This window comes from Hippocampus guttulatus, chromosome 12 (assembly GCF_054856545.1).
Source record: "Hippocampus guttulatus isolate MCC_2025c chromosome 12, RoL_Hgut_1.0, whole genome shotgun sequence".
Classification (NCBI taxonomy): Eukaryota; Metazoa; Chordata; class Actinopteri; order Syngnathiformes; family Syngnathidae; genus Hippocampus; species Hippocampus guttulatus.
The window spans coordinates 19,223,816-19,237,345 of NC_141272.1; the positions used below are offsets into that span (position 1 = coordinate 19,223,816).

General features: G+C 39.6%; 3 protein-coding genes across 3 annotated transcripts in view; 2 read left to right on the forward strand and 1 right to left on the reverse strand.

Annotated features, from left to right (window-relative positions):
• smtnl2 (smoothelin like 2) overlaps positions 1-1,060 on the forward strand; it is a 30,403-nt gene extending 29,343 nt beyond the window's left edge. Inside the window, exon 11 of the mRNA XM_086126162.1 lies at positions 335-1,060. Coding sequence (XP_085982288.1) covers positions 335-461 — 127 coding nt within the window. The 3' untranslated portion in view covers positions 462-1,060. The remainder of the gene's footprint in view (positions 1-334) is intronic.
• A 1,480-nt stretch (positions 1,061-2,540) lies between these two features.
• Positions 2,541-4,672, forward strand: sebox (SEBOX homeobox). The gene is made up of 3 exons (XM_086125863.1): positions 2,541-2,677; positions 2,866-3,071; positions 3,615-4,672. Exons 1-3 carry the CDS (start codon positions 2,575-2,577, stop codon positions 4,320-4,322), a joined length of 1,017 nt encoding a protein of 338 aa, XP_085981989.1. The 5' UTR covers positions 2,541-2,574; the 3' UTR covers positions 4,323-4,672.
• Positions 4,673-8,342: 3,670 nt separating this feature from the next.
• vma12 (vacuolar ATPase assembly factor VMA12) lies at positions 8,343-12,804 on the reverse strand. Its single transcript, XM_086126253.1, has 6 exons — positions 12,472-12,804; positions 12,141-12,214; positions 11,397-11,486; positions 10,807-10,849; positions 9,961-10,073; positions 8,343-9,786 (listed from the first exon to the last, which is right to left on the reverse strand). The coding sequence occupies exons 1-6, from the start codon at positions 12,653-12,655 to the stop codon at positions 9,691-9,693; spliced, it is 600 nt and encodes a 199-aa protein (XP_085982379.1). The 5' UTR covers positions 12,656-12,804; the 3' UTR covers positions 8,343-9,690.
• Between the last annotated feature and the right edge of the window lie 726 nt (positions 12,805-13,530).

Genomic DNA, 13,530 nt, shown 5'->3' on the forward strand with positions numbered 1-13,530 from the left:
AACGTTTCAACAATTATTAAACGGAGTATAATTTAGGTAACTATAAAATAAAGCAATATAATGCTCAAATATAAAATGAAAATAATTAATAATTTAACATACGCTTAGACATGTATCCACTGAACACCATTTCAGTTATATTTAAGGTATTCATAGAAATGTTCATTTACTTTTTACATTGTTCCTTTTCATACATACAACTGATTGTTACTGTAAATCTGAAGAAAACAACCATGACGCTGAATATATTTGATCATTGATCTCTTAAACAAGGTCAGGCTGGTGTATGACGTAAGCTCCAATTCATGCTCTGTCTCTCTGCCTTTGTCTCCAGACTGAAGGCTGGCTGCGACCGGCTCATCGAAGTGGATGACATGATGATCATGGGTCGGAAACCGGATCCAATGTGTGTGTTCACCTACGTTCAGTCGCTCTACAACCACCTGCGCAAATTTGAGTGACAATCCACAACCACCGAAAATAGTGGCGTGACCTTTTCCAAGCCGTCTTTTCCACTGCCACATTGTCAAGGAGCCACGTAAAAGGCAATTTCTCTGTGCCCAGGAGAGAAGTCAAAGACCTCAAGACTGGGCTGCCCTCGTGTGGTTAATTGAAGAACATTCGTTCCAATTTTAGAGGGCTCAACCCAGAATAGAGAATGCGTGTACGTGTGTGTTCGTGTATTGTACAAATCAATGAAGACAACACGTAATTGAGTTGTTCAAATATATTTAGTTTGTATGTTTTTTGTTGCTTCTTACGGAAGAGGATTAGGGCCAATGAAGAAAAAAATAAGGTTGGCAAGATTCTCACTTTAATCTCAGAATTCTGACTTTAAAGTATTTTTTTTTCCCATTGGCCCTAATCCTCTTCCGTAGCTTCTAACCCTTTATTATTCCCACATGTTGAGTATTTTAACCTTTGACACTGCACCAGAAGGGACACAATTTGCAGCATAAGCAAAGAACTGAAATGTCGGCAATCATTTTGTAAAATATTTTTGATTATGAAATGGATTCGTGTTTTGGAGAATAATAAATTGAGTGTTTCTAAAATGAGACCACGGTATGATGGGATGTTGAGTTGAGAACATTTAATAAAATCATCAATTGTCAGCTGACAGAAAAATGCGTTACTTTTGTTTCAGATGCTACTTCTTGAATCCACCCGTCGTTGCAGATTCCATATAAGCTTATACTTGCTGGAGACCTCGCTAGAAAATTATTACAGCAGCATGACAGCAAAAGTAGTGACATGACATGTCTGTTCCACTCCAAGTAGCGGTAAATGAATAAATAAATATTATTTGACATCCGGTCATTGGGGGAACACTGGCCAATAGCAGTGGTGTCTGAACACCAGCCATTTGACTGACGTTTTTTAAATAAATTTATTTTTGCTCAGCACACATTCTAATCGGTAAATTAAACCTGACCTCTATCAAATGGTGACCAAAAGGTTAAAATGTTGAAAGATAACAGTATTTTTTCAACATTAAAATGAAAATTAAATAGTCTAGAACAGTGGTTCTTAACCTGGGTTCGATCGAACCCTAGGGGTTCGGTGAATCGGTCTCAGGGGTTCGACGGAGTCTCTGCCATGGAGGTTAAGACACACGCGACTCAACATGTCAATTAGTTACGACACGCCCGCTTGGCCATCACTGGCTGCAGATGAGCACATGACATTGCTTGTCTAATCAGTGCTGTGGGAAATTTAGTTCGTATAGTAGTCAACGTGTGACTGTCGTGATAGTAGGTCGTACAATTAAAAAAAACAAAAAAGGTATACTTATCTGTTGGAATTTAATTATCTTTTTTCTTTTTAAAAACAATGCGTTTTTTTAAATATCTTGAATTTGTAAAAAAAAAAAAAAAGTTTTTACTTTTCACTAATGAAGGGTTCGGTGAATGTGCATTTTAACTGGTTGGGTTCGGTACCTCTAAGAAGGTTAAGAACCACTGCTCTTGAACATTCATGGAAGAATGAACATTTTAACATTTTATTGAATTTGAACATTAAAAAGTAATATCTTCATGAGGATTTCCCCAACCTTTGTGATGAAAAGGGTTCACCCGCTTTTGCACGATTCACGTGAACTCCTGATTTAAAAAACCCCTGTGGATGGGTAACTTGGATGTATTGGTGAGGAAAGACGACAATATGATAATAATATCTCCAACTAGTCATGGCTTTATGGGCAGTATAATGTTGAAATTATTATTATTTCATAAAATAATCTGTTTCAGTTTGACATCTATCTTCTTAACGGACAAGAACTTTAGGTGTAAACAATAATGCCAGATATCATGTTGTATGGTGGATGATGATAAATTTGATTGAAGTCATTGCTAGAGTATTGTCCATTATGGGACTTGCAAAAACAGCATGATTTGATTCTCAGTAATTTGAGATTAAAGGAAGTGGTGTTTTAATATCTGGATTGCCCGTGTGTGTGTGTGTGTGTGTGTTGAGGGGTGTGTGTGGGTATAAGAGGTGGTCCCCCTGCCGTCCCTGTCAAATCATGCATCAACTGTCAAGGGATCAGAGGGTGACTGCGTTTGTGTGGCGATAATGGCTTTGTTCTTGGATGCAGACTTCTCATTAGTAAAGCAGAATCAACAGGCAGATGCGCTGGCTTTGACGGGGTTATTTGGGGAACAGGAACACAGTAAAGGTAAGCCAAAACAACATCTGGAAATGAATTGTTTGATATGTACAGTCATCTGTGTTTGAGACCATCAGGAAAATATATCATAAAAAATATTCTTCTCAACAAAGTAAATCATACATAACTAAGACAACTATCCTAAATAACTACTAATAATGAACCAGTTGATGATCTTCTTTTCCCTCTTGCCAAAGGTGTGCACAATGAGAGTGCCCCATCTTCCACAGAGCCGGACCGAGGTGCCTGTCTGAGCGAGGGTCCGAGAAAAAGGAAGCGGACCATCTTTAGCCGGGCTCAGCTGTCTGAGCTGGAGCAAGCCTTTGCTGTCACTCCCTACCCGGACATCACCCTCAGGGAGAGACTGGCCGTGCACACGCACTTGCCCGAGAGTAAGATTCAGGTGGGTGGGCGAAACGAGGGTCTTTCTACAGACTGGAGTGATTTAGCCCTTTCATGCACAAATAATGATAATCTGTAACCTGATAACCTGATAAACTGTCCACTGTATTAACCGCTGTCCCTGAAAAGGTTAAACTGACTGGCCACAACACTAGGTACACCTGAGCTGTATGAGAAGAGCACACTATATTCCAAATAACTTTCCGTAAGAACAACACATTGCCACCTTAAAACCTACAATCATGTCATCAAAACCGGGAAGCATCTTCAGAAAATTCTATTGATGAAGGTCTTGAAGTGATGTAACTTGCACATTACACATTTTGTGTAAATTGTGTGAATATATTGCCTTGGTGGAGGTCTGCGCTCTGCTCACTAGTATTACCTGCTTCACTCTCACGACAGAGTGGTTAAAAAAAAAAAACGACGAATCTATTTGTGACCGAGCATAAAGCAGGTTTGTCCAATGTTGGTCTGATCATTTTTCTTGATGGAAGCCCACACGCTTTGTTCGAAAATCAAATTGAAGTCTAATGCCATTGAGACAGAAAATCAAAATCTTGCACAGGTGTGGTTTCAAAACCGAAGAGCCCGAAGTATCAAGACTGGGAGACTGCCCAAGTCCACCAAACACTTTGTGGCAAGTCGGAGGCTCACAGAACCCACCTCTGGACTGGTGACCTCGGCTTTCCCTTCTCCGACCATGGCAGACATACTCAGACCGGAGCAAAATCAAACCTGTGACGACATCCCACAATTCTACTCTGACTGGATTCAACTTTACAACAACCAGTCTACGCCATCCACTTCATCGCAACACACGCAGCCCGCCCTCGGCTCCCCGAGGCGTTCGGAGCCTCGTCTCCGGGAGGAGGAGCGACATCAGCGGCCACAACTGGGATCGACCCTCCCGACTTTCCTACCTGGTGCGTTTTCACATCCCATCACCAGGCAGCAACACCATTCTGCGTCTAACCACTCCTACCAGGCCCTCAGGAACTTCAAAGCCCAGAGCCTGGTTCAGTCTGGGGGTCCTCAGGCTCTATACGGGGGCGGAGCCAGAGGCCACGTTTCTGTCGACCAAGTCGTTCCTTCTCACTCTCAGCCAGCGTACTGGGAGGTAACTCAGGGCCAAGGACATCACCACCACCATCATCATCATCACACACAAATGGGACCGCAGACCTCGATGGGTTACATCTCAGACCTGATCTACAATGCTGCTATTGTCACCAACTTCCTGGAGTTCTGATGACGTGAACAACAAAATATATTTCCCTTTCATGTGTCCAAATACACAAACTCCACTCGTTTCATCAAACTGAAATAATCTCTCACTTGGTGTCTGGTGTTCTTGCTCTGCCCTTGTGTGAATGCTCTAATTGTCTTTTTAGATGTACAGTAGTTTGGTTTGATTTTTACAAGAATAAAATAGGCTAGCAAATGTCAAGTAATGAGTTAACACTGCACTAATGCTCAACTTGATGGACTTTAAAGTGGGCAATAAATGATGGCAAATTCAACTGTAAATACTTCATCAGATTATCGTGCAACCTGCAAAATTCATCATAATTCATTAAGTGTCTTTGGGTGACTTTCAAGTTGTTCCAACACATTTTCCCAAGAAACAGAAGTGAATTAAATCCCATGTAGTGACGTTTGGAGGAGCAGTTTGTCATTGTAAATGATAAGAGTCATATACAGAGGAGTTAAGCACTGCAAATAAAAAGACGAAATACAACAAAAATAAAGGAAAACTACTCTTTTTCTTGAAACTCGCGTCTGTTTGTGCTGTGCATATGTGTGATGTCGTATGTTCTCAACGCCGATTGGCTGTTGCTGCTGCCAACGGATGGACTGGGTCGGTCTGAAATAACGATGACTGACAGACCCTCGAGCCCACCTCTGAGTGTTTGGTACTGCTGGAATTAATTTGTTGTGTGGTATTTAACATGAATATTTAAATCTTGCCTCTGACTCAGAAAATCAATTTGATATCAATATAATTGTGTACAGTATCTCATAGTGTACTAAACAATAATAATAATTAAAAAATGACTACAGTATGCTGCAGTATGTCCCAGTTTGAGTTCGATGGTTGTCATGCATTGCCTGATCGCTCTGGTGGCATCACCAAAAAAATAAATAATAAAAATAAAAATAAAAAGCCAAAGGAAAGGTAAAACATTTAACGTTGCGCAGTTAATCATTCAGATGCCTCCAAAGCAGAAATCTCATGATGACACGTTGACTTCTCATGTGTTGGTTCAAACTCCAAAGGCTCTATTTTAGAGTCGGCAAACATTCAGCATGGCAGGCAGTGTAGATTTGCATGGATGCGAGTTAGACCAGGCATTCTTTTAATTTCACAGACCAGTGTAAGCCGGCGTATTTAAAAGAGTGAAGTCTGCACCGCTATGAGAGTAAACACAGCCAACTTCAGTCATGTCCAACCCCTGACATTCCTTTTAAATGTGGCACACTTGTAGTGCACTGACAGTTTCGACATGGCGGAGCACGGACAGCAACATTTTTCGAAACAAGAAACTGATTTGCTCGTCCAGGAAGTTTGAGCGCACAAAATACATTTAAACGGAACTGCAAGCAGACCTCCACTGGTGGATGAGGTAAAGTTAGCTTTGGAGGAGATTGCAAAGATCCGCTGTGAAGTGCCAGTTGCAGATCACCATCCAAACCCGACTGTTTGTGTGCCCCCATCGCTATGAAGCTGTGCCAGCCAGTGGGATGATTTGAAAACAAAAAACAAAACAAACAAAAAAAAACCCCAGCACAAATACCTACAGAGCTCTGAATCCGTCTGCCTGTGCCCTGATCAATGTCATCTTTCCCTCAACCCTGACTCATCTTCCAGTTCCTGCTGCTGAAAAACATCCCCGCAGCATGATCCCAACACCATGCTTTACTTTTTCTTACAGGCTGTGTTTAGTAAATTAATTAATTATGAATGTTATACTTGGCCAGGTGATGAGCAGTGCTTGGTTGCCTTCAAATATTACATCCGGCATTCACACCAACTAGGCGAATCTTTATCTAATCAGACAGAGAATTTTGTCTGTCATGGTCAGAGTCCTTGCATTTGGACAAACTTCTGGTCGGCTGCCATGTGTCTTTTATTAAGAAATGCCTTCTACTTTAAAATACATACAGTACCTGTTGGTGGACAGCTGCAATGGTGGCTGTCCTGAAAGGTTCTCGTCCTTTCATGAAGGAAACATAAATGATCTGATCCATCACGGATTGGCATCAGTGCCCATCTAACGTGACATGCATGTTTTTGGAATGTGTGCAACTTTTAGAATCTGCAAACTCCACAAAGCAAGGATGCAGTCTGGATTCAAACCCACAACCTTTGCACTGTGAAGCGAATGCACGAACCAGTCTTTCACCATGCTGCCTCATCATGAACAGATCATCTTTAAAATCCATGCTAAAAAGCCCCCCCCCCCCTTTTTTAAAAAAAAAGTGTTTCATCAGTCAGATACAAAAGTGGTCACATCTATCAGATAAACAAGCTTGTTTACCTGCCGGCTGAGTAGAAGCACCAGTGGCCAAAGTCAAACTGCACAAGATTTTTACTTTCTGGACTTGAATTTCCCATCTATGTTGTTATGTGGGAACCCACATACAACCACCATCACAGATGTCAAATCCAGGTCCGGAAAAAAAAAAGCGCCACAGTTTGGCTTTAGTCGCAGATGCTTCTACTCTCGTGGGTAGTTCATTCACTTAACTGTACTTCTATTAATGCCAAACTGGCAAGGTTTTTACTTTCTGGACTGAGAATTGACACTGAACCCAGGTGTTAACATTTCAGACAACCCTGCCGCAGATGAATAAGCTCATTAGCTTGCTAGCTTACATGCTATAGATTCAAGCTCATCCGTGATCTTAATGAGAACAAGTGGTAGAGAAAATGGAAGTACTGCACTGTGATGTTCACTGGAAGATGCCCAAGTTTTGCACATTGTTTGATTTTCATGCCCTTTAATCAAATGGAGGATGAATTGAGAAGGTAGCCCATGAACATAACACAACAGGTTCACAGTAAGCCTGCTTTTCTCCACTCCACTCAAAGGAATCAAGGCCATACATATATTGTCCTCACAGCGGCCAAGTGTTATTATCATGGTCTAAGATGAACTGTGGCGGGTTACTATATACGGTGGCTCTCTGAGAATTATTTTGAAAAACATCCTGATTAAAATCATTCCTTGTGCAGGGATCCCATGAAAGGAATAGTTGTTTTCAAAATCTCTCTACTCTGTAAGTATCATGAGGGTTACATACAGTAGGCTGGCGGAATAAACTAATGAAAATTAAAGCCAAAGCTTTGGGGTCTATCAGCTTACAGGTCCTGTAATTATGCTTGGATTTAAGTTTTGAAATATTACATGAGAAGTTTAATACATACACGAACATGACGGATGGACAAGACAGTTGTGCATTGGACAGTGATCTCTGCATATCACAATCATCTTTAATACCAAATAATCTTTCAATAAACCTTTAATCCGGGTGTCAAATCTCAGAATTCAGGAAAATACTTTTTCCCCTCCAGATGTAGTTGCATCTTTTAATCCTCCCATTTATGCGATAGGACCAAACAAGAGGACACAGGCAAAAAAAATAAGGCAACAAAAATAATAATTTATATCTCAAGAAGGGATCAGAAAAGACTGATCAGCTCAGTCTTGTTTGAATTGTTTTTAAATTGGTGATCATGGACGGTAATCTTTTTGTATGTGTTTTGGTGACATCTGACATGAGACATGCATCGACAGCTTGATGACTAGTTTACATATTTGAGAAGGGTGAAAATAAACATGCAGATTTATGTGAAGAGCGTTCTAGAAGAGCAACTTGGTTACACTGGTAAATATAAATAAACAGCATTTGTTCACAACACACTGCCAATGGCCAGTTTGAAGATTAAAAAAAGGCATTGATCTCTTAAGAGAGATTCCTTGATTGAAATTATTTTCTGGCAGATGTAAGGGCATTGCCAGTCAATGCTACAATCGTTCTCCTTGGTGTTAGACAATGCAAAACGTTTAACGTGATAAATACAAGAGTCCTTAGTGCTCATTCTTTCTTTGACCTATGCACAGACCTAAATGACACGAGCAATTCAATTACTTTTTTATTATCACAGTATTTTCCGGATTATAAATTGCTCCGGAGTAGAAGTCAACCAGCCATAAAATACATAATAAAGAAGAAAAAAAAAACATAAATCGCACTGGAGTATAAATCACATTTTTGGGGGATATTTATTTGCTCAAATCCAACACCAAGAACAGACATGTCATCTTGAAAGGCATTTTAAAATAAAAATAAAATAGACAACACGCTGAATAAGTGTACGATATGCTAACGTTACATAACATATTATGAGTTATTCAGAAAGCTATAGCATAAAGAGCATGCTATGAAGTTTATCAAATCATCAGTGTCACTCCGTCCAATGAAAAATAAATAATGCCACTGAAATTTTCATCCTCGGTGTCATTTTTAAACAACTCCGCAAACTCCGGACGTAGAAGATGTGGCGTTTTCTCTTCTACGGCGCATACGTCCGACTCGTCGATTTATCAACACAGGCCTAGAGCGCCCTCGTGCGGTTTAATGTGAAAATAACGTGAAATTATATAATAATGTGTTTATAATTTCACACATAAATCGCTCCAGAGTATAAATCGCACCCCCAGCCAACCCATGAAAAAAATGCACTCATAGTCTGGAAAATACGGTATTATAATTGGTGGGTCATGAACAGATGTAGCTTGAAAAGTGCTCTCTAAAAGTATTCCCCTGTATCACTTAATACGGCTCTTACCTAATTAAATAATGTTAAAAACAATAAACAAACAAACATGATGTGGAAAACGGTTCTGCATGGGCGGAAGATACATGTACCAAATGAAATGTACAGCAATTGCTCCTTAAATACTTACAAATAAAAATAATTGAATTGATCGAATCTAATTTAACGGCATCTGACCTCATGAGATAGGCTGTTTTGTTTTGCTGATGCAACTCAATCAACTGATATCATCATCATTCAACCTGAGTCAACACATGACCTGTAAATATTAACACTTTCAAGGTAAGCTTTTGAAATAAGGACCCTGTTGAAAACTACAAAAACAGTATAAGTATGTATGGTTTTTTTTTTGTTTTGTTTTTTTACTAAAGATCAAAATCAAAAGGATATCACAGGTAGTCATTTTATTCGGATTTATTCATGAGAATTCATGAGAACTATTTCATTTATAAACATTCTTTTGGGAGAGGCGCTTGATAACTTTTTTTTTTTTTTTTTGCTCTTCGCAGCAGACCTTGATCCCTATACATTGCAAATAGAGGGGGTTTACTGTATTTTAAGATCTGTAAAACACTCGCCCAAAAAGCTATAACCATAAGTACTATTTCTGCACTTTTTAAACCATTCACAATGCCCTCCCCTCAAGAATCCCATCCCAAAAACTTTCCAAGAAAGCGAAATGCTCAGGTGTGAAGGCTCTGTTAGTACAATAATGCGAACACATTATATTGAGTTTTTCTTTCTCGATTTTGGTGTAGTTCCCTTGTTCGTTGCGCTAGGGTTCCCCGAGTTCCCCCTCCATGGTCCGGACCAGGACATACAGCTCAGCGAGCCCCACTACAGATGTTGCAATCACAGCAGATATCACTCGCTAGGAAAAAAAAATTGATCACAATTAACATGTTTTGGGATACTCTAGTCTGAACACAACATCTGAAATTTGAGGTACGGTACACAGGTTATGCAAGTAAGCTATAAAGTTTATCTTATGGCGGAACAAATCATTTCAGTCGTAGCTCAATAGAGAACAAAGACAAATTCTTACCGCTGTTGTTTCTGTGAATAGGTATTGACTGCCCATGTAGGAGCAGGCAAACGTAGCAACTATTGTCACCAGGAAGTTGAAAACAGTCACGGCCACAGCTTTGGCTGATCGGACTTCAGAAAAAGAAAAGATGTACAGTGTAAATAATGTCCTGTGTTATTTATTATATGATACTGATCTAGAAATATTATCTAAAGGGACCATATTCCAATTTTATTTTCACTATTTAAAACAGTTTGCAGGTGCTATAGCATGTTCTGTGACATGCTTTCAATAAAAATAAAAATAAAAAATTCTAATCCATAAATATAAAAGATTCAAATGAAAAACATGAAAAGGACGATTACCCTCAGGGCTCAGGACTACTTTTTTTTTGACTTGGAAAACAGTGGCTCCTAACCTGAAATTTTAGGGTGGCGAGTAGAACATTTAGGGGCACACACTGAATCAACTTACAAAGTTAGGATTCAACTTTCCACTCATTTTCACAATATTACTGATAAATGGCAATTCAATTTTCTCAAAAGCCGACAGTGCGCCTGATAATCCGATGCTCCTTCTATATGAATCAATATTCTGATTTCTTGGACAGAGTATTCTAAATGTAAATGTAAAGCGCTTTGTTCCAGCTGTAGCGGTTGTGAAGGCTTTATAGTAAACAAAGCTGTATTATATTGTATTCCTTTAGCGCGATGGCTATAGAAGTGCAAAGGTCCCTTGTTTTTACCTTGGTGGGCAGTGAATGAGTTAACTCAGGATCCCCCACAGTGGAAGCAATTATGACACAATGAATTGTTACATAATGTGTCCCCTTGGAGGGACATGGAAACCATACAACACACGAACCTTGCTGTCCAAAATCTGCCAGTGTTCCAGTCCGGTTCACTTCCTGCACAGGAGTAGAAATATAATCAATAGGCAAGAGTTTGCAGTGATGAAAAAAACATCATGTAACAGATGAAGGGAGGAGGGTGGGTGCCTCTAGGTGCAAAATAATGGGGGGAAAGAAATCGAAGGGGAAAAAACTATGGACTCAAGACTATACCAGAGTGTCTTACAAACCATATTCTGACTATTTTCATGCTCGTAAAAAAATGCACAATATTATAGTAATGTTGAAAATAGCAAACAGTCTCTATTTTCTTTAATATGTAATTTAACCACATTACTATGGGACTAACCATTATTGCAAAATCTCAACTCATTCAAATGATTCTTTTTAATACTTTAATGTAGCTTTACTGCAGTAATTGCCCTGTCTAGTGGGATTGATACAGTTGTCTGAATCTGAATCTAACCTTGCCCAATCTAAGAATTACAAATATTAAACCTGCGTGGATAAATTATTTTAAATGCTAGTAAGGATAAGCGATTTGGAAACTAAATGGATGGATAATATAAATTATGTTCCTAGAAGCAACGACAAAATTATTTACCTGATTGTTAACATTTCGGGTCATCTTGTTGTATTCCTCGTTTGCTAGTCTGGCTTTAATGATTTCCAAACGTGCGACCAGCTCAGGGTTCTGTCATTAGAGAAAATCATCACATTTGTGTTCCATGCGCATCCAGCTCACTTTGCATATATATCGAGACAGTGTTCACTAAACCAGTGGTGCGGATGCTGAAACAGTTCATTACATTAACTTCTTGGAACAACAAAAATGTTAACACTTAAATGTCTTCAAGAACATTGTCCAACTGTAAAAATTCAAACAGGAAATATGAATTTTTCTAAATATCAACATCCATCCATCCATCCATTTTCCGAACCGCTTGATCCTCACAAGGGTCGCGGGGGGTGCTGGAGCCTATCCCAGCTGTCTTCGGGCAGTAGGCGGGGGACACCCTGAATCGGTTGCCAGCCAATCGCAGGGCACACAGAGACGAACAACCATCCACGCTTACATTCACACCTAGGGACAATTTAGAGTGTTCAATCAGCCTGCCGTGCATGTTTTTGGAATGTGGGAGGAAACCGGAGTACCCAGAGAAAACTCACGCAGGCCCAGGGAGAACATGCAAACTCCACACAGGGAGGCCGGAGCTGGAATCGAACCCGGTACCTCTGCACTGTGAAGTCGACGTCTCTGCACTGTGAAGTCGACGTGCTAACCACTGGACTACCGGGCCGCCCTAAATATCAACATTTCAAATTAAATCAACTGTAATCGACTTACTCTAGGGGGCTTCACAAACTCTGGCAGGTGCAGTGAACTATCCTCCAACAAATCATGCAAATAGAATGGATGGCCTAGAAAAAAAAAGAGCCATTAAAAAGTACGGTCTAAATCCACAATATATTTCATGAATATAAGTACCGGTACCGTAAATCTAGGTGTCACTTCTAAAATTGCATTTGGTTTCATTTATTGAAAACTACGCAAATATTATTTTTCCAAGTACGGCAAATAAATATAGTCAAATAGGTAACTTTGTGTGCATATGTGTGTGTGTGAGATGTGGGGGAGGTGGGGGTCAGAAAATATGCTTGCGGTGACAACACATTACCTTCATCCTGAAGGTACTTCTTCAGTTGTCTCGCTGTATGAAAGGCTAGCGTTATTTGTCCTTTCTTTTCAACAAGAGCCTCCAGTTGCGTTTTCAGCTCTTCAGGAAGAGATGAGTCCGTCCGTTCCAATAGTTCTGTCACCCTGTTTCTGAACTGATCCCCGACCACGAACGCCGAAGCCATAATTACATCTAACGAGGCCAATATAGAGTATATTCGCAGAGAATGTGCAACAAAGGGATATGTATATGACCGCTATGTTAGAAAGCGGTTCATGAGATCAATCCGATTACATGCAGTCGGCCATGTTTTTACCCCGTGACCACATGACGTAAGAATCACATGATCACTTGTGTAAACTGATTTTTAAATTACACATACAAAAAATGAAAAAACGTCAGTTTATAATGTTTTGTTAGATGATATGGGAGGAAATCAACGTTCATATATTGTTTCAAATTAATATGTGCTCCATGTGTAATTCCACGTGATTGTTTTTGGGGCCTTCAAGTTTCCCTGTATTTTTAACATACCACCCGACAACACTTCGTCAAATCATACCTGTCAACTTGTACGTTTTCTCCGTATTTTATACGCTTTTTTATCATTTCAAATCATGTACGGCGTATTACAACTTTTATACGGGAACCCCCCCCCCAATGAAAAAACAAAACAAAAAAAAAACAATTGTGAACCGATCTCACAAAGACCATTTTGGCTCAAATCCAGATCGTCTCACCTGCTGGTCACAGCAAACCAGCAAAAGTAATCCTCAATCGTATATTTTTTTAATCGCTGCGTACAGTCGGATTGATAAAGCATGATGTGCGCATGCGCGGTAAACTGTCGTACGGGTTTTTGTTGCTTTGTAAGGGAAATCGTAATCATTTATCAGGGCAGCTACAGTATTAGCCAAGGTTGACAGGCATGTCAAATGAGGTAAAATACAAAGAATGCAGTTGCTGTTTTTATCATTACTATGACTAGATTTTGATCATTTTAATTGTCAGAAATTATATTACTCGAATAATAATTTTTAAAAACTTTTGAAGTATTCT